The 23,179-nt window shown below is 38.1% G+C and overlaps 2 protein-coding genes across 2 annotated transcripts in view; one reads left to right on the plus strand and one right to left on the minus strand.

Moving 5' to 3' along the window:
* Nucleotides 1–1,723: 1,723 nt before the first annotated feature.
* On the minus strand, nucleotides 1,724–19,111 carry LOC139443901 (basal body-orientation factor 1-like). The gene is made up of 11 exons (XM_071224791.1): nucleotides 18,976–19,111; nucleotides 17,793–17,909; nucleotides 14,613–14,736; nucleotides 12,525–12,734; nucleotides 11,180–11,260; nucleotides 10,962–11,032; nucleotides 9,864–10,077; nucleotides 8,992–9,263; nucleotides 6,503–6,655; nucleotides 4,576–4,755; nucleotides 1,724–2,804 (listed from the first exon to the last, which is right to left on the minus strand). The coding sequence occupies exons 1-11, from the start codon at nucleotides 19,017–19,019 to the stop codon at nucleotides 2,663–2,665; spliced, it is 1,608 nt and encodes a 535-aa protein (XP_071080892.1). The 5' UTR covers nucleotides 19,020–19,111; the 3' UTR covers nucleotides 1,724–2,662.
* A 240-nt stretch (nucleotides 19,112–19,351) lies between these two features.
* The window catches only part of LOC139443248 (ectonucleoside triphosphate diphosphohydrolase 5-like), a 37,266-nt gene continuing 33,438 nt past the window's right edge, over nucleotides 19,352–23,179 (plus strand). The window contains exon 1 of the mRNA XM_071224219.1: nucleotides 19,352–19,389. The gene's annotated coding sequence lies outside the window, so the exon portion shown is untranslated. The remainder of the gene's footprint in view (nucleotides 19,390–23,179) is intronic.

Genomic DNA, 23,179 nt, shown 5'->3' on the forward strand with positions numbered 1-23,179 from the left:
CGTCAGAAAAACTCCTTTGTATGGTTTGTCACAAAATACGTTGCCATATGAAGTGGTCCTAATCAGCCATTGTAACCAGAGGTCAGGCCAACCTGGGGGTCACATGATGTGCCATAAAGTTGGTACCAATACCAATGTCTAGACATGGGGCTCTAGGACACACTGAGACCTCTTGCTACAGCCGACCGATTCTCCTGCTTCCAATCTGACGACGTGGTTCAATTAGTGGCATGACTTCAAATTCACAGTTGAATACATGTAGTTGCAAAACTGACAATGTTTTGGCAACCAAGAAGCCCCCGCTATTTATTGTCCTATTCATGAGGTTACAGATGCAGAACATGCACTGATCTGTAGTTACTTTTCTGTATTGTTTTGGGGTTGTGCATTTGGTCATTGCATTATTAATTCATTAGCTGGTTTGTGTGTTGCAGGATTTTATCTTTCAAGGAATGGGTAGCCCTTAGCTCACTAGGATCCACTGATTTCAGGTTTGAATCCTAGTTTCAGCCTCATCATCAACCGCTTCCGTGGCTGAGTTTCTGCCCGGAGAAATGCAACAATCTTCAATGCAACGTTAAACATTTCACCTCACCTCACCATCTGATTATCATCATCGTAACCAGGTTTCACCAAAGACGTCTTTGGTTTCACCAAAGTGGTTAAAACATCTATAACTGACTTTGGATGACTCTGTGCCATAAATGAAGATTGTTTGAAAAACAACTCATTTACTCTTTCATGAAGATCTACACCAAATAAAAAATCACAATCAAGTAAAACAGACTTCACACTTTAATCATCTACCAATACAATACTTCATCAGCTCAAACACATTTCTGTCCTGGACATATACACAAATTATGTACAAAATTAATTTATTTAAGAACTAAATGACACTGGAAAGATATTAAACATAAAACATATATATCTCTGAATTTTCACAGGCCACAAAGAAGATGACCAACCTTATACTGGTCAAATCAAGAGTAATACTATAAGATGTTAACACTAGTATTTCATCACATTGATAGGGTTCACAAGCAAGTTGATGGTCATTGCTTTGTTCTAAGACTTCAATAAATACACGGTTCCACACTATCACAGACAGGATTCAGGGTATGTACAAAGTAGGTTTATAAAATATTGACTATAAAACAGTGTAAAGTGTAGAAAGACACTAGAATACTGGGGTTAGGAGTAATACATTAGGTATAATACATAAAGGCTTTGGTGGAGCATTCAGTCCACTAGGGCAAATACCATGAGCTGCATCAAGTCTAAGATCTACTCTGAACTATTGACTTCAACATCCATGCTGTATGGACAGTAAACATGCTCGAGCTATGATTAACTTGTTTAATGAAGTATACTTCTACAGAAAGGCTTGGGTGAACCATCAATTTAAGATTGAACCTCAATGGTACAATGTATGAAACCCATTCTGGGCTGAAATATTGCTAAAAGTGGCACAGCCCCTTACTAACCCTCTACAGAAATGTTAGATTAGAAAAAGGGCAAAATATGAAAAAAATATTCATAAGATGTAAATTTGTTCCCATGAATAACATAACTATTGTGCTCTCTGACAAGATATGTTAAACATTTAACCATATGGTTTGTTTTATACAGCATGGGTGATATTTAACCTTTTATTTTACTGTATATGCCTTTAATAAATGTATAATTTTCCCCTGTTGCTATATAGCCATATTTAACTCACTCACTCATAACACTGCCTGAATATGGTCCAACTCAGTATCAAGTACTTGATGCAGCTTGCATAATCTGCTACTCTAGGGGAGACAACTGGTTTGGAAGGATAGGATAATACATTTGGTTTTGTTGGGAAGTAAACTCGTCAGTAAATGTCAAACGAAGTGAGCATATTATTTTTCTTCATCCACAGTCATCACTTGCAGCAGCTGTTGTAAAAAATCATCATATATTTCATTTTCAGTATCTTGAATTGAATACTGTGTGTTTTAGAAATAGTTTCAGTTTCTGAAATTGATTTTTATCTGTGCTATTTAATCACCTGGACAGGTGAACAAAACAAAGTTGCCAATCTCAAACCAGCTGAGTAAGGTGTTGTCGATTTTGGTTAGATGCTGGTATTGATTTCGTATTATGACAATGAAGACAGCTGTTCATGACATCCTTGACACGCATCAATTTCCTGACATTTGCTGACAAGTACAACAATAAAGCACATTATAGTGAAGGCAAGGGCACGGTTGGAGCACGAAATGCTGGTTGCAGGTATATGGATTTACAAAATAAACGTATTGTAAACAAAATATCGCAAACACATGGTTAAATCTGTGTTACCAGGACATACTTCAATATCGACATGTAGATGGTATTGCTCAGAATTACCAGAATCCCTGTGTTCAGTAGCCAGATTCTTTTGTAACAATTATGTAATATCCTGACATTCAACTTGGTAGTAATTCAAAATCGATTGGATAAAAATAATGTGACATTTTACATTAGACCATTTCTATCTATACCAACCTACACGTTCCAAGAAGTAATGACTTCAAAATGCCTCCTTTGAGACAGTAAGTTTTTGACTTCAAACAGCCTTCAATCAATCAAGAAAGGCTTTGATTTTCATGATATAACGAATACATAGAAAACAAGAAGACAGTTTGGCACATTATGATGCCTGTGGTTCCACCAGCATCCCCAGGTTGCCCCCGATGTGTGGGATGACAGCATGAGGGTTGAGGTCCCCAGGAAGGTCGACCTTGGCCTGGGTGAGGAAGGTCAGATCATCAGCATCAGCATCCTTGTGGTCTCTGCAACACAAGACATGAGGTGGAAACATGCAACACAAGCACCTGACATACATACATTCTGTCACGTTAAAGTGTTCGGTCTTAGATCAAATTCAGAGCGAGTATAAATCTGTTATACTACCTCTAATTTCAAAACACAGGTATATCTTCTAAACAGACATCTGTGTCTTGACATTTCTTACACATATTTGAGTATGATTAATCTTTTGGGCATGCTATTCATAATTATAACCATTTACAGTAAACTCCCATTATAACGAACTTGAAGGGACCACCAATTTTAGTTCGTAATAACCATAGTTGGTTATAAGCATTTACAGCATTTATACAGCAAATGGTCGGGACTAAAAAAAAAGCTGTTATATTGGTCAGTTCGTTATAAGCATGATCGTTATAAATGTAGTTTACTGTAATGTGAAACTGAAGGCACTTAATGTTATACAACCATTTTTCTGAAATATTTTAGGCACCCTGTGATTCAAAGTTTTCAGTAAACAAGCAGGCATGTTTTGCCTATAAACTTGTACTGTAAATGTGTAAGCACTTGATTGATGAAACCCTTTTTATGTCAATGTTAAATGAATTTATTGATACAACATTTCAGTGTAAATGTTCTTGCCCTATAATGATGCCAGGGTTTTACGCGACGGACAAATGTTAAGAATGGATGCAGAAAAAGAAAATTATGCAAGGGATGCATAAAAATGTTTATTGTACCTACAGCGCATCAAGAGCAGTTATGGGTGTCATTTCATCCATCAATCATGACCACTGTCATTCACTGATTCATTCCAGGCTCTAAAGTACTTATTTAAATGTACAGAACACTATACCATTTCATTACTTTACAGGATTTGTTTGTTTTGCTTGTTTATTTGATGTTTAACGCTGCACTCAGCAATATTCCAGCTATATGACAGCGGTCTGTAAATAATTGAGTCTGAACCAGACAATCCAGTGATTAACATTATGAGCATTGAACCACGCAACGGGAATAAAATGACACGCATCAACCAAGTCAGCGAGTCTGACCACCCGATCCTGTTAGTCACCTTCACTTTACAGGACCCTCATATTGCCTGGAAGGAGCCTTCAATTAACTATTGGGGGTCTCCTGGGCCCACTTGCACAAAGCGATCTTAGCTCTACGACTATTGTAAGCCTATGTTGAAGCATGGGAGTTACGATAATCTTAGCGCTAAGATCGCCTTGTGCAAGTGGGCCAAGGAGCCCCACTTTTGTAAGTCAAGGTAAAACCCTGTGATGCACCCTTGTATTAAGAGCTGTGGGCATTTCACGTCAGTGTCCACTATCACAAGGGAATCTCTGCTGTGACTACTGTAGATCCATGGTGTGGGACTTCTGTTCTGCTTAGTCCAGAAATACCCAGTGCCTTGACGATAAGTCGATATGTGTAAACGAGTAACTGACAGGTCTGAGGGTCCATGTTTTTTGCATCTTGACCTCGTCAACAAAAATCATTTGTTTTGTTACACCGGAATTCAGTTTAAAGTTTATGAAGCCTTTTAAACATCCTCTCTTTCATTACAGTAACCTAGCTGTGAACCGTTAAACGTTAGGACCAGATGCCATCTTGTTTTCTAGCAGATGAGTCAATATTCATCATGTTTATGTAAACCAAGTAAAAAAGCTCCGTGTCAGTCACATAACTTGGGGTCTACATTGAAATGTATTATTTCATCACATGGTACATATTAACCAATGGAATTGCAAGATTCTTTATAGAGGCATAACAACAACAAATACTGACCCATCGGCTTGTGTGAGGCCCCTCTGTCTCTCCATATGTTCACCCTTTATGGTTGGCAGGCCCTGCACTTTGACAGTTGTGGTTTCTGCACCATTCATTTTGGCAAAGAGGAAGCGGAGCACTTTTTCCTTCTGTTCCCATGTGAGGTCACTGATATCAACCTTCCCCGTCACATCATACCTGTAACATACATCATACTGACATGACCAGAGCATGTCTATGTAACTTGACATATTCAAGTCAGGTATGACTATCAAAGGGGTACACAAAGTATGTGATTTAGAATATCAGTTGTCCAACTTCCACTTGTGTTGAAGCCTCAGTGGCTGAGGGGGTTAGGTCTCTGTCTTGCTGTGCTGACGATTACGTGTCTAACTCTGAGATGAGTTCAAATCCTGGATGGGTCCCCATCCAAAAAGTACACAAAAATTTGAATCTTACTAAGAAAGCATAATCTCAAATATAACATGTTAAATATGAAATTAATTGGTTAATAATACCTACTGATAATCATATCTCTGTAACACATTTCTAAACCTTAGTGAATCAAAAGGAAACACCTAGTTTAAAGCTTTATACTTCACCGCAGCCATGAATGCAATTGTTACCTGAAAATGTTTTGTGTGATATTTGGCCACATTATCAATAACACAGTTGGGGATTAAATTAGCACGACTGTCTGGTGGACATTTCAATGACTAATGGACTAAAACACAGTGACTCCTGAAAAATACATCCACCACATTGACATGCATCCACTATTACCCTGCATATCACATCTCCATGAGTCCAGGGTAATTATCATTATCATGATAATAGAATGAGGATTCAATGCATAGGATAATCGAGGATGAAATACATGATCAAACAGTCTAACTAAACAGCATGCATATACACACACAAACTTACTTGATTTCCTTCCTTTAATAGCAAGATGCAAATACAAAGTGAATTCATATTGATTAAAACCTGAGAATGTTCTCCCAATAAGAAATCACAAGACTGACATACATAGTTTATCAGGGTCAGAAGGAGACTAACAAGTGAGTAGTGCTTAACATCACAGTAAACATTGTTAAACAGTATTTCATTTATTTCAGTGTCATGTGTGTTTTGAAAGGGCAGACTCAAAACTACACAAACATTTACATTTTTGTACAACAGACAGGTGTCAATTTAGTGATGACAAACCAAGGAATGTAGCTAGGACAAATCTTGGAATCAAACTGACGATCAGCTAATCCAGGAATAGCACCATAGTCCACATGGCCGCCTGTGTCCTTCTCATGACAGTTATGTTGTGAATACATTTTCATGAATATACCGTATTAGACGTAATAAGCGCTCAGATCTAATAGGCGCCCACAGTGATATTTGCCTATATATTGGCTAGTGAACAATCCCAATTAGCACCCCTTCCGATTGGTCAATGTACAAAAGACTTATTTATTCACGTATAATACGCACTCGTGTGTTATATGAAACCTTAATTATGGGCAATAAATTCTGGAAAAATATATCTGTCGTATATGAACATTTCAGCCTGTCAGCATAAACCACGAAATTTATCTCTCAACTCCAAAATAATATTCTAATCATGTTAATTTTGAGAGTTCCTTGTGCGCTTATTACGTCGAATACGGTAGCAGCCTTTGCCTCCAAACTGACATACTTGAGACACTTGACTAGGGGCCTGCTCCAAGGTTTTCAATACAGAAGACACACTCTGCTTCTTCACTAAAGCTTAACTGTCATTATGTGTGGACAATAAAGATAATTACACTCATGTGTTAATTCACTCCTGTTACTACTAATGTGTCACAATTCTTCTATTTTCCTTGTGAAATACAAAAAGTTGACATTTGTTTCATGAAGTCAGTATGACAAACCCATGCATGTGACATTCTCTCTATATCCAGCTACTCACAATCTCTCTGCTGCCTCTAGGTCCTTGAACACACTGTTGGTGCTGGTTTCCGACTTGGTGAACGTTCGGATCTTGGGGTAGCTGCCTTTGCCTGCATGTGCAAACAGCATCCGGTGCTGATAGGCTGCTTGTGCATCACGCCGGTACTGCGCTCTGGAGATGGGGAAGGTTACATATAATTCTGTAAGATTCACTTGATGTGTTAATGCCCAACATGACTTGCCTACTTTATTGAAACCCTTGAAAATGCCTAAATATGATCATGGTGAAAGAGTAAAATAATAGCCTATAAACTATGATTGTATTTGATTTGGAATGGTATTTGATGAATTAAATGCCCTGTTCTATCAAACGCCCAATCTTTTGAAAACAAGCTGTCCAATTAGAATAACTCATCATACTTTCCTTCTTGTCTGTCTATTATTTTATATAATGTATATTAATTACTTGGAAACTTAACACTGTCAGAACAAAGTTGAAAAAGCAGTATTGTATTAATCTTTATCATCCAAAACTGGCTCCCACAGGAGGTATCGTTTGGGTGAGATCAAGCGATATCTACATTGTAGATATCGCTGCAATGAAATTGCATCACAATGCTTTGCAGACTATTGTAACGTCATTGGTTACGAGTGTTGATATATTTGATATCAAAAGACACTTGAGTGAGAATCTCTATATACATTTTCATATGTCCTTGGAACTTAACATGTTAAAAACAGTATATCTACATAGAATTCTTTTGGATTTTTTCATGTTCAAATAAAGTTTACATAAGTACCGCCAATGTACATGCACAATTTGTTTATTGATTATATAATACTTGAATTTTTTTATTATGTTTTATGTTGATCCGAACGTAGCTTAAAAACAGAATGAATTATCTTTCAATGTCAATATGTGTTTGTATACATGCAATTACATATATTACTTTTCAAACCAAACAATCAAAACCTAGAATTAGGAATATAACACAATGACTTTCTGTAATTATGTTATTATTTCCTCATCATAGAGTGCACATACTGCAAAAAGGGTGAGCGTGTAGACTGTGTGTAGAAATCTGTATGACATACTCCATACAATACACTGTGTGTCTCAACAACTGTGGACAGTTCCAGTTCTAGGTGACTTCACAGTAAGGAAAGAGAGTGCTCACGTGCACAATACCCAAACACATTACGAGACAAATCACAAAATAGTGCTAAGATATATACTCAGTCTGATGCATTGAAGTGTTTTGGGTTCTGAAACATCCCCAGTGCTAGTTTTCAATTTTCATGCTTAACATGCTCAGTCTAACGAATAAAAACACCTACATATCACAGGTTATCAATGAGTGATATCACTGTTATAAGCCGAAGTCAGCAATATTCAGTCATAAAATGACTGCCCGTCAATAATTGTGTAAGAGCAAGGCAAATTAGTGGTTGATAGTATGAGCAACAATCCATGGCGTAATGGTACATTGACATAGAATCAGCAGTCAAACATCATGACAACACTATGCTTATTTTAGCTGCATTTTATAGCAAGATTGTGGCACTCGGGATCTATTCTGACCTGGAATCCCCACATGGAGAACAATATTTAAATGATTTCTGGTTTTATTATTTGCAGACATGATGCAGAGTGATGAGGCAAGATTCAGATGCCCCGTGAGAGTATTGACCTCTTACCTGATCCCAGCTAGCAATGCATATAGAATAAGTCATGTATTGATTTTAAAATTCCAAATTTTAACATAAACATGATAAACATGGTAACTGAGATATATAATCGTCAAATTCATTCATTAGATTGTGAATGGGTTGCGTATATTATATATACACAGCCCATTCACAATCTAATGAATGAATTTGACAATTTGAAACCAAATCAATTATATTCACTCAAGCTATTAATGGATCAGAGCACTGCCTATACAAAGACTTGACCAACAAGGAAGGGACAGAGTTATTCTCATAAACAAATAAGAATACATTCATGAGGAGGGATAAAGCATGAAACATAGAAAATTTCAAATTTTACCTGCAAATCATCCCATGTATATATTGTAGGCTAACCACCCATGAAATATTGAAACAAATCCTACCAATAATGTTGTCAAGTTACTGAGCAGTGTTTGAAGGCCAAGGTCACAAAGGGTAGAAGATTGGGTTTGTAATTGTATTTGAAATAACTTTTGTCATGGCCGAGGCAATATCATGACAAATAAGGGGTGCCTTCTATTTCAGTCTCATTGGCAATCAAAATGGTCTCATAATGGCAGGATGTTATATGATTTGACAACAAAATTCCAAATTAGAAGAAATTTCATTAAAATGACCATGTAATTTTACCAGTGGAAAATAATCACATATCTAATGGTTGATTCCTCAGCTGAAAACTGAAACACAAATCATTAATGAATTGGAGGATTTGGAACAGTGCTAGCTGCAGTTAATTCTTCAATTTTATAACTAGATCTAACATGCAGTCGCACTCACTGATTAGCGGCGATCTCTCCTTTCACTTGCTCCAATGCTTGCAGGAAGAATCGCTCCAGCTCTGTCCGCTGGTCCAGAATGTTTTTAGCCAGCTTCTTGACTTTGTTCATCTCCCTTGTCTTCATCTCAATGACTCTCTGGAGTTTGACAAGCTCAACCTTGGCAGCCTCAGTCTCAGTCTCAGCTCTCTCAACCAGAGATTGTTTCTCTCTCTCAAACTCTCGAACAACATGACTCAGAGACTGTTCAAGCGTTTCCTGTTTCTCAGTTAACTGAAAGAGAATTTAAAACTAATTTGTTTGAAACATTCTACTCCAGCTCTGTATTTGATGGAAAAATACATGAAAAATTGGTGTAAAAATCAGGGGATAAATATTACATATCATCAACATAATATTTATCACACAAAAATGATTAGAAATGACATATAACTTATTTTGTGTCCATTCCCATAGGGGAATTCAAATAAATACAGAACTATACATAGTCTCAAGCTTTCACCGTCCCGGCCTTCATCAGGCACACTCTGTTGGTTTAGCATTATATGATTCGAGCTGCTTTCATTGCTGCAACTAAATTTAGCTAACTGTGACGTTATAGCCATTGTCCATCATGACGTCATGACAAGTATGACATCATGGCAACTTCTGTCTCCACACAAGCAGTTCTTCACTAGCTGGGGGAAGGGACATCTTTAGATATTTATCACCCATAAGCATGGGTGCCATTCTGACAAAATCAAGGATCATGATTAAGGCAATTCTGGGATTCATACTCATGAGCAAATCCTGGCACAGCTAAGGGATGCAACTCTATACAGTGAATTGCAGCACCTGAGATCACAAAAAGGACATAAGGGCAGCATGGCACACCTGTTTGATCTCCTCCTTCTGCTGCTTGGCCTGCACCACCTTGTTCTGGACCATCAGCTCATTGACCTCCTTCTCCCCCTGGAGTCGCTCACTCAGCTCCAGGAGCCGCTCACGCTCCTTCTTCAACATGTCCCCCTCCTTCATGTGGTAGTTCAGGGCCTCTGTCAGTCTCACATTCTCCTTGTACACAGACTTGGTTGTCTCATCCAGGTTACTGCAGCAAGGAAGTACAAAAAACTATTTGCCAATTTTGAAAAACAAATGTGATTTACTGACCAAAATCAGAGACTGAAATAACTAGGTAGAGTCCACCAGCTTAACTATTACTAGTTTGACACATATAAACGTATCTAATTGGATTGACATTTTTTCTAAAAACAACTTCAAGGCTATAACATATACATGAGCTTCAGATCAAAACAGTCTGTGACCTACACTATGGCAGATGACAAATTTGACTTTAAGTACTCTAGACATACTTTCACCACAGTCCCATGGATAAGTATGGTGAATAAACATTATTTAATGCAGTGATTATTATGAATAATCTTATGAACATGTTTACAAGAAAGAAAGATGAGAAAATGTTAATGTCTGTCTGGGAAAAAGGGCAGGATCAAGAATGTTCTAAAACTGTGAACGAAAAGTTAAAATCAATGCATTGAATGAAAATCCTTGGCTATACCACTATGCTTGGTGTCTTTGTTGTAACCCTGGTTACAGAAACAGACCAACAGTGCATTTTGACATAAAACACAACAATGGAAGGTTGTTATAGAGGTTTGTGAGTACACCATAATGCCGCCATCAGCAATATTACAGCTACATGGCGGCGGCCTGGTAGATACCTGCATTGAACTAATTAGCTTTAGTTCTGTAGGAAAGAACTCTTATGGTAGTTAACTTTCGTTATGGCAGATAACCTGGCGATTAGGTGTCCCACTCTGGCAGTGTGGGTTCGAATCCCGGATAGGACTCAACTCAAAAAAGTACTAGAATCTGTACTTTACTAAGAAAGTGTTATCCCAAATATAACATTTGTTTAACCTTGATATACTTCTAAAAAGATTGCATTGCCTAGATTCTACCCCAACTTACGAAATCGCCTCTGTGTGAGCCTTCTCAGCCAGTTCAGCTATTTTCTGGTTAGCTTCTTGTTGCAAGCGCATCTGAAACAACCATAGCCAATGTTCAGTACATACATGATAAAACATCACCATGGTCTCTCACTGTTAACAGTGACACTGTCACATACATTTTCTCTATCTTAATTTGCTACTTCCTGTTGAACTCCCAACCAAATAAATATATCTAACCTTTTCCTCAAAGAATTTCTGTTCCATCCTGGCAAGAGTAGCCTTATGTTCCCTGTTGGCGCTGTGCATGGCTTCCTTGATCTGGAAACGAAAGGTCAACATTTACATTTATCCTACATTTATACTGCTTGTCATGTGTATACTCCATCACCACTACCATCACCACTGAGGAGGAGTCATGTGTATACTCCATCACCACTGAGGAGGAGTCATGTGTATACTCCATCACCACTACCATCACCACTGAGGAGGAGTCATGTGTATACTCCATCACCACTACCATCACCACTGAGGAGGAGTCATGTGTATACTCCATCACCACTACCATCGCCACTGAGGAGGAGTCATGTGTATACTCCATCACCACTACCATCACCACTGAGGAGGAGTCATGTGTATACTCCATCACCACTACCATCACCACTGAGGAGGAGTCATGTGTATACTCCATCACCACTACCATCGCCACTGAGGAGGAGTCATGTGTATACTCCATCACCACTACCATCGCCACTGAGGAGGAGTCATGTCTATACTCCATCACCACTACCATCGCCACTGAGGAGGAGTCATGTGTATACTCCATCACCACTACCATCACCACTGAGGAGGAGTCATGTGTATACTCCATCACCACTACCATCACCACTGAGGAGGAGTCATGAGTATACTCCATCACCACTACCATCGCCACTGAGGAGGATTCTGGGAGACTAGTCAAATGACCATTAACTGTAAATTGTTATGGATGTCAACTTGGATGTATAACTTTTTTAACTTTATCTAAGGTAGATATATTTTTTTAAATAACTATAACACTAAGCTTTAGTTGAAGGAAAGATGTGGGTGGAATCCTCGAATCCTAGGGATTATCAGGGACTATTGTGGGAGGAAAGTCAGAAGACTTAAACGTTTACCCCTTTGGTGAAAACTCATGAGCACACATATAGTACTGACAAATCAACAATGCTGACCTAGGCCCACTTGCACAAAGCGATGTTAGCGTTAAGATAATCGTAACTCACATACTTAAACATAGGCTTACGATTGTCTTAGCACTAAGATCACTTTGTTCAAGTGGGTGATAGACATGTTATTAGAGCACACTGATGCAGAAACTTTCAAGGTGTGAATTTAGAAAATGTCATAACAGCAGATATCCTAAATATTCTGTAACACAAGCTCTAACGGCACCGGAGTCAGATACACTTGTGCCATCCTCGATTATCCAGGGTATCAGACCCTCGATCCATTCACCACCACAAGTCAGTCTGAATCTGGGTCAGCTGAAATGAAGCCTGACATAGATGACCAATAGGCATGGTTGTTGTATCCCCCGACATACCTCATCCAACTCCTTCTGCATCTGACCACGGCGCCGGCGGAACTCCTTGACCATCTTGAGTTCCGACTGCATGAGCTCCACCTCACGCATCTTCTCCCCCAACTTCTCCTCCAACTCATTTATCTGCTTGCTGAAGTCCTCCACAATCACCTCCTTCTCCTTACGGTGCTCCTTCTTCATGTCACGCATCTGCTGCTGCAGACGTTCCAGCTGAAATTTATACATGTACATTTCACTATAGATGATATACTCGTAACACAACTGAACTATCTACATTGTGATATAGATGGCATAAACATGTACATTGTATTATCAACGACATACACATACACTGCAATATAGACATCATACACAAGTGCAATGTAATATAGACAACATATTGATGACAGAGCTCAAATATACACATGTACAATGCGATACAGGCAGACAAATGTACACTGTGATACAGACAACATATTGATGACAGAGGTCAAACACACACATGTACATTGCGATACAGGCACACAAATGTACATTGCAATATAGACAACATACAGATGAAAGAGCTCAAATATACACATGTACAATGTGATACAGGCACACAAATGTACATTGTGATACAGACAACATACTGATGAAAGAGCTCAAATATACACATGTACAATGTGATACAGGCACACAAATGTACATTGTGATATAGACAACATATTGACGACAGAGGTCAAACACACACATGTACATAGCGACACAGTCACACAAATGTACATTGTGATACAGACAACATACTGATGACAGAGCTCAAATATACACATGTACAATGTGATACAAGCACACAAATGTACATTGTGATACAGACAACATACTGATGACAGAGGTCAAACACACACATGTACATAACGACACAGGCACACAAATGTACATTGTGATACAGACAACATACTGATGACAGAGCTCAAATATACACATGTACAATGTGATACAAGCACACAAATGTACATTGTGATACAGACAACATACTGACGACAGAGGTCAAACACACACATGTACATAGCGACACAGGCACACAAATGTACATTGTGATACAGACAACATACTGATGACAGAGCTCAAATATACAGATGTCCATTGCGATACAGGCACACTAATGTACATGAAAAACATTCTGCCATATCATCACCAAATCATCAGCCTCATCACAAGACTGAAATAACCATTGCAATAGGGCTGGGACAGCTAACTCGGGTACTCAGGTCAGGTGGGTACTGTGTAGGACCCGTGGTTCGTCAGGTGGTATATTGTTTAATGAGAAAACATGGTTGCCTACAAGTCGCGAATGTTCGCATATCTTTCTTACGATATGTGCATTTCTTCTGACTTTTATATGTTTTGATTTGTTTTGTTTGTTGTTGTTTAATGCCGTACTCAGCAACATTACAGCTATATGATGGCAGTCTGTATATATAATCAAGTCTGGGCCAGACAATCCAGTGATTAACATCATGAGCATCGATCTACGCAATTGGGATACGATGACATGCAACAACCATGTCAGCGAGCCTGTCCAATTGATCCCATCAGTCGCCTCTTATGACAAGCATAGTCGCCTTTTACGACAAGCATGGGTTACTGAAGACCTATTCTACCCGGGATCTTCACAGGCAGGGATAATTCTAGGGTGGGGCGCAGTGCTTTTAGCCCCTAAATTTGAATAAAGGGCTACATTTTTAAATACAATGGGGCATTTCTACATTGTGCTGTGTGGGCAACTGTGGGCATACCACTGGAATAGTAAAAGTTTTTACATAAAGGGCCCATGTCAGAAAATTCCTAGAGTGAACCCTGCAGGGGTCATATGTTTTGAGTTAAGATCACCTTCAGTCAAGGTCAGTGTATAAATGACCAAATCGTTTTATATGTATATCTAAATACTTTTGCCAAGGGTCCGGTAAAACAATTCCTAATCAGACATTTTGTACCCAACTCTTGAGCTCTCCTGTGGGTATTTGGGTAGTAAATTTGAACATGTCCCACCTCTACATTGCAATATAGGGCCATACTCATACAATTTCACAGACAATGGAAATGTGCAGGTGTTTTGCTGAATTGTACCTGTGTATCCTTGTCCTGGTCTTGTTTCTTGAGGTAGGTGATGACATCGATGGTGTCCTGCTCTGTCTGTAACATCTGAGTCTGCAGAGCATCATTCTCCAACATCAAGTGTTTGGCATTGTCCCTGCAAAACATAACCATGTTCAAAATATTGTCATGATCATGCACATCACATACGTGCATACACAAATCCTGCAGTTCATCACAAGATATGTAGGTGTGACTTCACTATTTTAATGTTTGGGAATTGTGTGAGTCTGTGTAACATGGTAAGTTGGGTGTAAACCTTCAACAGAATTTAAAAGATCTGTAAAGAAATATAGGCATGCAAACTGAAAAAGCTACTTTGGGTACTTATGCACCATTTTTTTGGTACATTTTGAATGCATAGTAATACACAAGCAACACACATTCAATTGGTTAATGGCAATATATGTTTTGTATTTTATGCAAATATGCAGCTTATCTAGAGCACTATTGCACTTCTGCTCAGAGAATGTAAGACGTCTCTGATACCCATAACCCTGCCTGTGCAACATTTTTGTCCAATAGCAATACAGAAAATGTCCAATAACAATAGACCACCTCCGTGGCCGAGTGGTAGGGCATCCCCCTGGAGAGTGGAAGGCCGTGGGTTCAATATCCAGCCGTGTCCTACCTAAAGATGTTAAAAGATGGTACTAGTGTTACCCTGTTTGGTGCATGGCATTTAGGTGAGTGAGTGAGTTTGGTTTAACACAGCTTTTAACAGTATTTCACACACACAGACACACACAGACACAGACACAGACAGACAGAGACACAGACACAGACACACAGACACACACACACACACACACACACACACACACACACACATGTGCATGCATGTCGCACAAACTTACTACCTGGGTACCCACTGTAGGTCTCAAGGGTTTGGAACAAAATGTCTGATTTGGAATTGTTTTACTGCAGCCCTGGCTAAAACTATTTAAAGACATGTATCAAATGATCAGGGCCTAGATTTTCGAAACGATCTTAGCTAAGATAAATCGTAACTACTTACGTTCAAAGATAAGATATCTTACGGTTAAGATAAGATAGATTTTCGAAACTATCGTAAACCTGTCGCAGATCGTTCAGAGTTACGATACCTATCGTAACTCTGACAGAGAACTCATTTGTGTTAGAGATCGAAAAAGCGGGGTGTTTCCCAATGACGTCACGGGGATTTCCCAGCTGCTGACAATAACAACAACATATATAAGTGACAGGGAATTCATGATCACATTGTCAGGTCACATTGTTTAACATGCACATATTTGAGTGAAATTCTGTACAATCCTATATGTAGACTTTTTTTTCTTATGATAAATGATGCCATGACTACCTGAACACAAATAGCATTCGTGTGCCATGCAATAGCATTTTTCAAAACCGATAAATGTTATAATCAATAAGTGTAGTGTAACCACACTTTAGCCATTAGAATTGAAATGTGAACGAAAGTAAGGGACGTTATTCTAAATGACAATGACAAGACCTTTGATCAAACTGCATATGCGTTCAGCATTTAACATGCGTGTTCAAGTCTGATGTTAAGTGATGTATACTGTATATTTTTGTGTTTATGTCAAAAGTCAAGTTTATATTAGTGTAAACACCAACATTATACGTGGAAACACTCAAAACAAAAATTGTTCAGGAAGCAGCGCACCCACAAGCAAGTTTTTATAACAATCTAAGCCTGTTAAGTTTGTTTTGTTACTTATGTATCCAATATATTTCATGAATTAACCAAGGACTTAAATACCATATCAGGCTATTAGTATTTAGATGATGAAATTATTTTTTTATCTATCTAGATCCATAATTATTTTCAAAATTTAAAAGTGACACTAATTTTCGTTCGCAAAGAGAGATAATTTAGGAATTGTCAAGTTATGTTGTCTCATGGAACACGCCACAAGTTAACGTGAACATACATATAATGTGGTCATTTTCTATCCTTTTAAATTAATTAGAGCTAATAAACTGATTTGCCTGATTTAAATCTGGCTGAGGAGCAAAATACTTTGTAATTTTAAAACCGGTTTATTGAATGCAAAGATTATTGTGTTGAAAATGTGTATTTTATATTGATCAGTAAATTTCATTCAATAAACTTTTTTTCTGCGAACATATATTGGAAAGTGAATTTTGGACAATGTGCAAACTGCTACATTTTGATGAGAACCAGAACGAGCATGGGAACCCATTTTTTATTTTATTTGTCGATACGAAAATCTGTGCTTAACTTTTTCTGTCAAAATTTCAGTAAATTGTTATATTCATAATGGAAAACATCTATATGCCGTTAATCACCTGTTTTTAAAGAATGTTCAACAGACAGTTTTTAATCACTTTTTATCAAATATTTGTCTTTCAAGAGGATATAGATAACATAGGTATTGAATTTAATAACTTACAATTACTTGATGCTTTCTTCGTGTTTTCGAAGTGTCAATTTGAATCACTCAGTTTTACAAAATGAAATGTCCATGTTTGAACGTAAAGCAGACATATTGTTTGGCAAAATATCTATGGAAAAGCATGCCGCCATCTTGGATGAAGATAAAACAAACTTACGACAGGTATGGGGCTATCGTAGATTTACGACAATCTTAAGATATCTTAGGGCTACGATAGTTTCAAAAATATGCTACGATAGCCTACGATTTCCTTACGATAAATTTACGATAATTTTAGGGCCACGATCGTTTCGAAAATCTAGGCCCAGGTGATGCGTACACTGATGCTGACGTTAGCTGTATCTTTACTAAAAAATTTACAAGTCAATAGGAATGGGTGCATCGTTTGATAGAAATGCGAACATTAGTAACTTGTAGTGTAACCACTGAGCTATAGAGAGGTTTTTTTGGTAAACAATATATCACATAACTAACCATGGGTCCGGGTAGTACTGTGGGTACCTGGGTCCTAATCAGGGCTCACCGGACCGAAGTACCCAAGTTACCCATCCCAGCCCTAGTTAAACCCCATTTCACCTCACCTCCAATAGCAATAAATTATTCATAAGGTCAGATCAATCAACTTCTATAAGATAAGCCTACATGTGTTCGATAGTTTGGTACTTATCAAACAATACAGCATATCTGAGTGTCATTTCAGTCCAGTGTATCTGAAGGACACATTACTTACCGGAATTCCTGCTTAGACCTTTCAGCCACATCCAACCTTGATTCCCATACTCTTGAGTTTGCAGCTGCAATTGCAACAACTGATTCATTCTTCTTTGTTTTCTTTGATCCCTTCTTCCTGCAATAGAAATACACAGCTGTCAGGAAAATATTACAAACTGGTCTTCAGGTTGGTTTATTGAAAGTGTTTCAGTCAGGCTCGCTGACTTAGTTGATGCATCGTATCCCAACTGTGTCTATTGATGCTCATGATGTCAATCAATGGATTGTCTGGTCCAGACTCAATTATGGACAGACGGCCATTATATAGCTGGAATATTTGCTGAGTGTGGCTTTAAACAAAACAAACAAAAAAACTTAACTGTTTTAAGCTCCCCTTTAGAAAAAAACCACATGATCACGACTGTCGTCCTAGAAAACCATCAATGTCGCATGATGTCAACAATCTTCAGTCAACAGTCAACAATCGTTTCTAGTGTGACATTATTCCGACCTTTATGTCACAATAACATTTGAAACGTCAACGTCTCGATGACATGAATTATACACTGGTTCGCATAAAGTGTTATTTGCACTAGTGCATATACAATATTTATGAACTTTATGGGTAATAAATATATATAATCCACAGGAATCCAAAATACTCTGCAAGAGTACCAACCTCCTTAGACACATCTACACATCTACACACCTACCATATTCCTGTCATTGCATAAACAGTTGTGTCAGTAGACATAAATTCTAAATTGGAAAATGATGAGTCTGCATTTAACTTTTGCGATGTCTTTTTTTTTTAAATTTAGGTACAGGCATAAACTTTTGGTCCATCTATACATTTGTCCTACGACATGAGTATGATTTATGGCGTGTAGGTTTATAGGCCTACAGTCAAATAAAATATGCATATTTAAGGGCCTAAACAGCTGCTTAGTGGTATTTTCATTCATTCAAAAGTTTTAATCTGACTAAACCTGTTTTCAGGTTAACAATTAAAAGGATACGAAACATGTACTACATCACGGCGGACGGACTTTAATATTAAAAAATAGGCCTAATTCTGAAAAATATTAGCCTTATATCGCTACTAAATATGGCGCCTAATTATTTTCTGAGTAAATAGGCCTAGCAGTTTATAAACATTGAAGATTCATATCATAATCAGTTCAGAAACATAATTGATTTACCCCTTCTTTCCCTTTCCTTTGCCCTTTTTAGACTTTTTAGGCATGTTGGCTTGTTACGTGTTGGTCTTTCCTACAACAGGTTGAGCTACTTGTCAAACATCAGTCGGATCGAAGCAACCAGTACAGTGAGTGGAGCCAAGATGGCGGCTGATTGTTTACACTGTCATGGAAACAATGCTATCGCACAAACGAGATTTATTAAAACTGCCCTAGTAAACAGTATTTATATTTCTGATTTTATTTTAATGATAACTATGATCATAAATGTAGCTCTGAATATGAAAACTTAAGTATATAAAAGATAAAATCCTTTAAAATGTGAAGGTTGTTTATGTTTTGGGTCAAGGTCATTTATATTTATCGGAAAGCGTGATGTGTCGAATGAAGATTCGTCTCCGCCACTTTCTACATCACGTAAGAAACTCTTTGTTAACTGAATATGTTAAAACGTCCCACCGCTTCTATCGGCAGTTGTTCATTTGGTGTGATTAAGCTGTTAATTAATTATCGAAAACGAAAGACGTTCCCGGTTCAAATAATCGGTGCACGCGGAAAAAAGTTTCTTTTTGACATTCTCTTGAGTGGTACGTATGCACATCCATGGTATGTAGTAAAGTGAGGAAGCAACGCATGGTCATAAACGGGAATCCTTTCACGTAATCTTAGCTTAATGTTTTTGACATGAATTTATATACATGTTTATTGTATGGTTTTATACCGTATTCGACTTAATAAGCGCCCTGCTCTAATAAGCGCCCACGGCGATATTTGCTAATATTTTGGCTAGTGAACAATCCCAATTGGCACCCCTTCCTATTGATCAATGTACACAAGACAAGTGTGTAATACGCACATGTGTGTTAAATGCACCCTTAATTATGGGCAATTAAATTCTTGAAACATATATCTGTCGTATATAAACATTTCAGGCTGTCAGCATAAACCACGAAATTTACGATCTTTCAACTCTGTTTTGTTTCTCCAAAATAATATTCTAATTAGAGTCCCCTATTTCTGATTTTTAGAGTGCCCTGGGCGCTTATTACATCGAATATGGTATTCATAACTGGTTTTTTTAGCTATAAGCAAGTCATCTGGTTTCATTGCTGAAATTAGGGGAATGCTGAACTTTACCTTGTGCATCTTAGGGTTGAGTAGCTGTTGCCAATCAAACACCTCTTAATGTTTCTTTAGGCACCCCTTGCAAATCAAACACCTCTTATTATTCATAGAGTAGGATATACCCCTTACCAATCAAACACCACTTCTCAATTCACATGGTTAGTTGTGAGTTAGGATATGGGTTAGTTATTCCCTTATTGAATTATTCCAGTGCAACTTTTTGAGAATCTGTAGTTTTCAAGCTTTGGGTGCAGATCAGTAGGTAAACGAGCACTAATTTCTTGTGATAGCCGTGATGGCTATTTAGACTAACTTATTAGCCTAGCTTACCTTAAACAATGTTCAAATTGGCAATGAGACAAGTTCAATCCTCAACATAGCACTAATTAAAATCTGAAGAATTGCGTCAGGCTAAATACGGTACTCCAGGGATCCATGGGCTAAAGATATTAGTTGGAGTTAACCTATCCTCAAACACATACTCCTAAGGAAGATGCATATGAGGTCAGTTAAGCAAATTAGTGCTATATGAGGTGAACTAAATTGCAGTCTTGTTGAAAGTAGCTATCCGACTCAACAATAGAAAGAAAGACGGTTGTCAATATTAAAATATTTCCACATTGTGAATGGGCCGTTACCGGTTACAGCCAACAGATGTCATTGTGTACACACACTCATCTAAAGATAACACCAGATGTGTCTTTTATCATTATAGTGGCCAGGTGTCTATAACAAAGTATTGATTGAAATGAATATGAAAAGTAATATACATGCTATACACGTGAAAAGATTTATCAGTTCTTTTATCCACCACTCCATGCATGGAAGACTCCAAGATGTGGTGTGATAGGCTGGGCTGTGTCAGTTTATACTGGATTCTTATTTCAGGTTTGTTGATCAATCAGTTTATTGTTTGTTGATTAACACCTTATTTATCAATATTCCAGCTATATGGTGTCAATCTGTAAATAGTCAAGTATGGATCAGAGTCCAGTGATTATTATACTACTGAAAAAGAATAATGGAACTGATGAAATGATAGTGAAGGCGTAATGACGATAATTGCCTGTAAAATTAAGTTCGGGCGTGTAGGTCAATATCTAATGTGTCCACCATGTTAGGAGATATATGCTCAGCACCTCGATGGCATCCGGTTGATGAACTTATGTATGGTTGCCCTTGGTATTGCCCACATTATGACAAAACTGCCCCCATACTGATTATGGTCAAGAATTGTTGCCCTTGCATGCTGCTCACCGGTGCGTCATCAGCAATGTTGTAGGGGGCACGGGTGGCCCAGTCGTCTAAGGCGCTGCGATTCGCTGTGCAGAGTTGCGTCCCTTGGGCACGCCAGAAACCTATGATTGTGGGTTCCAATCCCGGTTCGCCCCAATTATGTTTCTAGGTTTGTCAGCACCATACCCGTGCTCGTGGGTTTCACCGAAGTGGTAAACGTCCGAGACCTGCATCACTTCAGGCTTTCCTCCCACATTAAGCTGACACACTGTGATATAACTGTAATACTGTTAAAAGCGGCGTTAAACCCAACTCACTCACACTCAGCAATGTTGTCTGCCATCTGTGAATCAGAGGCAAATTGATACCCCCCCTCTATCATACCCACAATTTGCCATTGTTCATTGATATGCTGTCTTGGAGGCATTTTTAAGTGTTTCCCTATAGGCACACACAATGTGGCGTCTGTGTACACATGCATCACATGCTGTGAAATTTCATTGTGATTAGATGCTGCATTCAGATGCAATACGACAGCATTGTAAATGTATACCTCAACGATAGCTACATTCAAATCATTAGTCCTTTATTTTTTGTTGGTAGTGTATTATGAGCATTGCCACTTGCTATCGGGACCCGTGAAGATCCAGGGTAGATAGGTCTTCAGCAACCCATGCTTGCCGTAAAAGGCGACTATGCTTGTCTTAAAGGCGACCAACAGGATCCGGTGGTCAGGCTCGCTGACTTGGTTGAAGCATGTCATCGATCCCATTTGCGTGGATCGATGCTCATGATGTCAATCACTGGATTGTCTGGTAAAGACTCGATTATTTACAGACTGCCGTCAGCTGGAATATTGCTGAGTGCAGCGTTAAACAACAAGCCAACCAACATGCTATCGGCGTATGATGACCCATGATCTACTAAGTCACAGAGACAGACCAACTGATCAACTTTAGACACCATCAGGGACAAGTGTAGTCTGCCGGGGAGCTTATACGTTATCCCCATATGGAAGCAATGTTATGACTGTAGTGAACTTTAGAAAGTATAGAGTATTTGGGTTTTGTTGCCATGTTCATTTTGTTGCAAAGCTAAGATAGGTGTAGGATATCATTGGTAAGATTGATGGTTAAGAATATGAATTTAGTAAATTATATTTATTTTGTGGACATTTACCAATGTTACTGAGTATTAATTTGTTACCATCAATAATTAGGTGTACATTGTAAGAGTTTGTATCAACCTTTAGCATGTGTGTGATGTAAGGTAAATTCATGAACTGCAAATGAAAACTAGTATAGCATGATGAAAATGATAATATGTTATCTATTATTAAGGATTATCATATGTAATTATGTTATCAGGATTATGTTAAATTCATGCACATGCAAAGTAATGTCTGTAAACCAATTTACATAGATATTTAAATTACAAGTCTTGTGTTTTCTGAACATTTGAATAGGTGGTTTTATTTTTTGTTGGTTCACAGATCCTCCAACACAAAATATTGAGGAAAAGGAAAAAATCTTTTTTCTATAAAATTTAGAAACATATTTTATCATAGCTCCATGTCAGAATGATGGGATCTGATTGATCCATGAGATCTTGATAAGATACTGTGTAACCCGCCTAGGAGGGTAATAAATTTCTCAGCAGGGGAATAAATCTCTTATACCCCGCCACGAGCAATACAGGCTGCACATGGATTTCTGAGAGGCAGAATAAATCCTTCATATACCCCGCATCAAAGCAAAAAGCTGCATGCTTTTTCCGGGTCAATGGAAGTAGTGTGACAATTTAGCACAAGCTAACCTCAGTTCAATCGAACAGCTGTTTTCTATCA

This window comes from Haliotis cracherodii, unplaced genomic scaffold (assembly GCF_022045235.1).
Source record: "Haliotis cracherodii isolate W230 unplaced genomic scaffold, xgHalCrac1.p SCAF_5, whole genome shotgun sequence".
NCBI classification, from domain to species: Eukaryota; Metazoa; Mollusca; class Gastropoda; order Lepetellida; family Haliotidae; genus Haliotis; species Haliotis cracherodii.

Excerpts from the sequence above, each read along its gene's own strand:
- LOC139443901 (XM_071224791.1), bottom strand. The coding sequence starts at position 19,019 with ATGCCTAAAAAGTCTAAAAAGGGCAAAGGAAAGGGAAAGAAGGG. Across the intron at positions 12,735-14,612 it reads ACCAGGACAAGGATACACAG|CTGGAACGTCTGCAGCAGCA; the intron begins GTACAATTCAGC and ends TATAAATTTCAG. Across the intron at positions 2,805-4,575 it reads GGCCTCACACAAGCCGATGG|AGACCACAAGGATGCTGATG; the intron begins GTCAGTATTTGT and ends CTTGTGTTGCAG.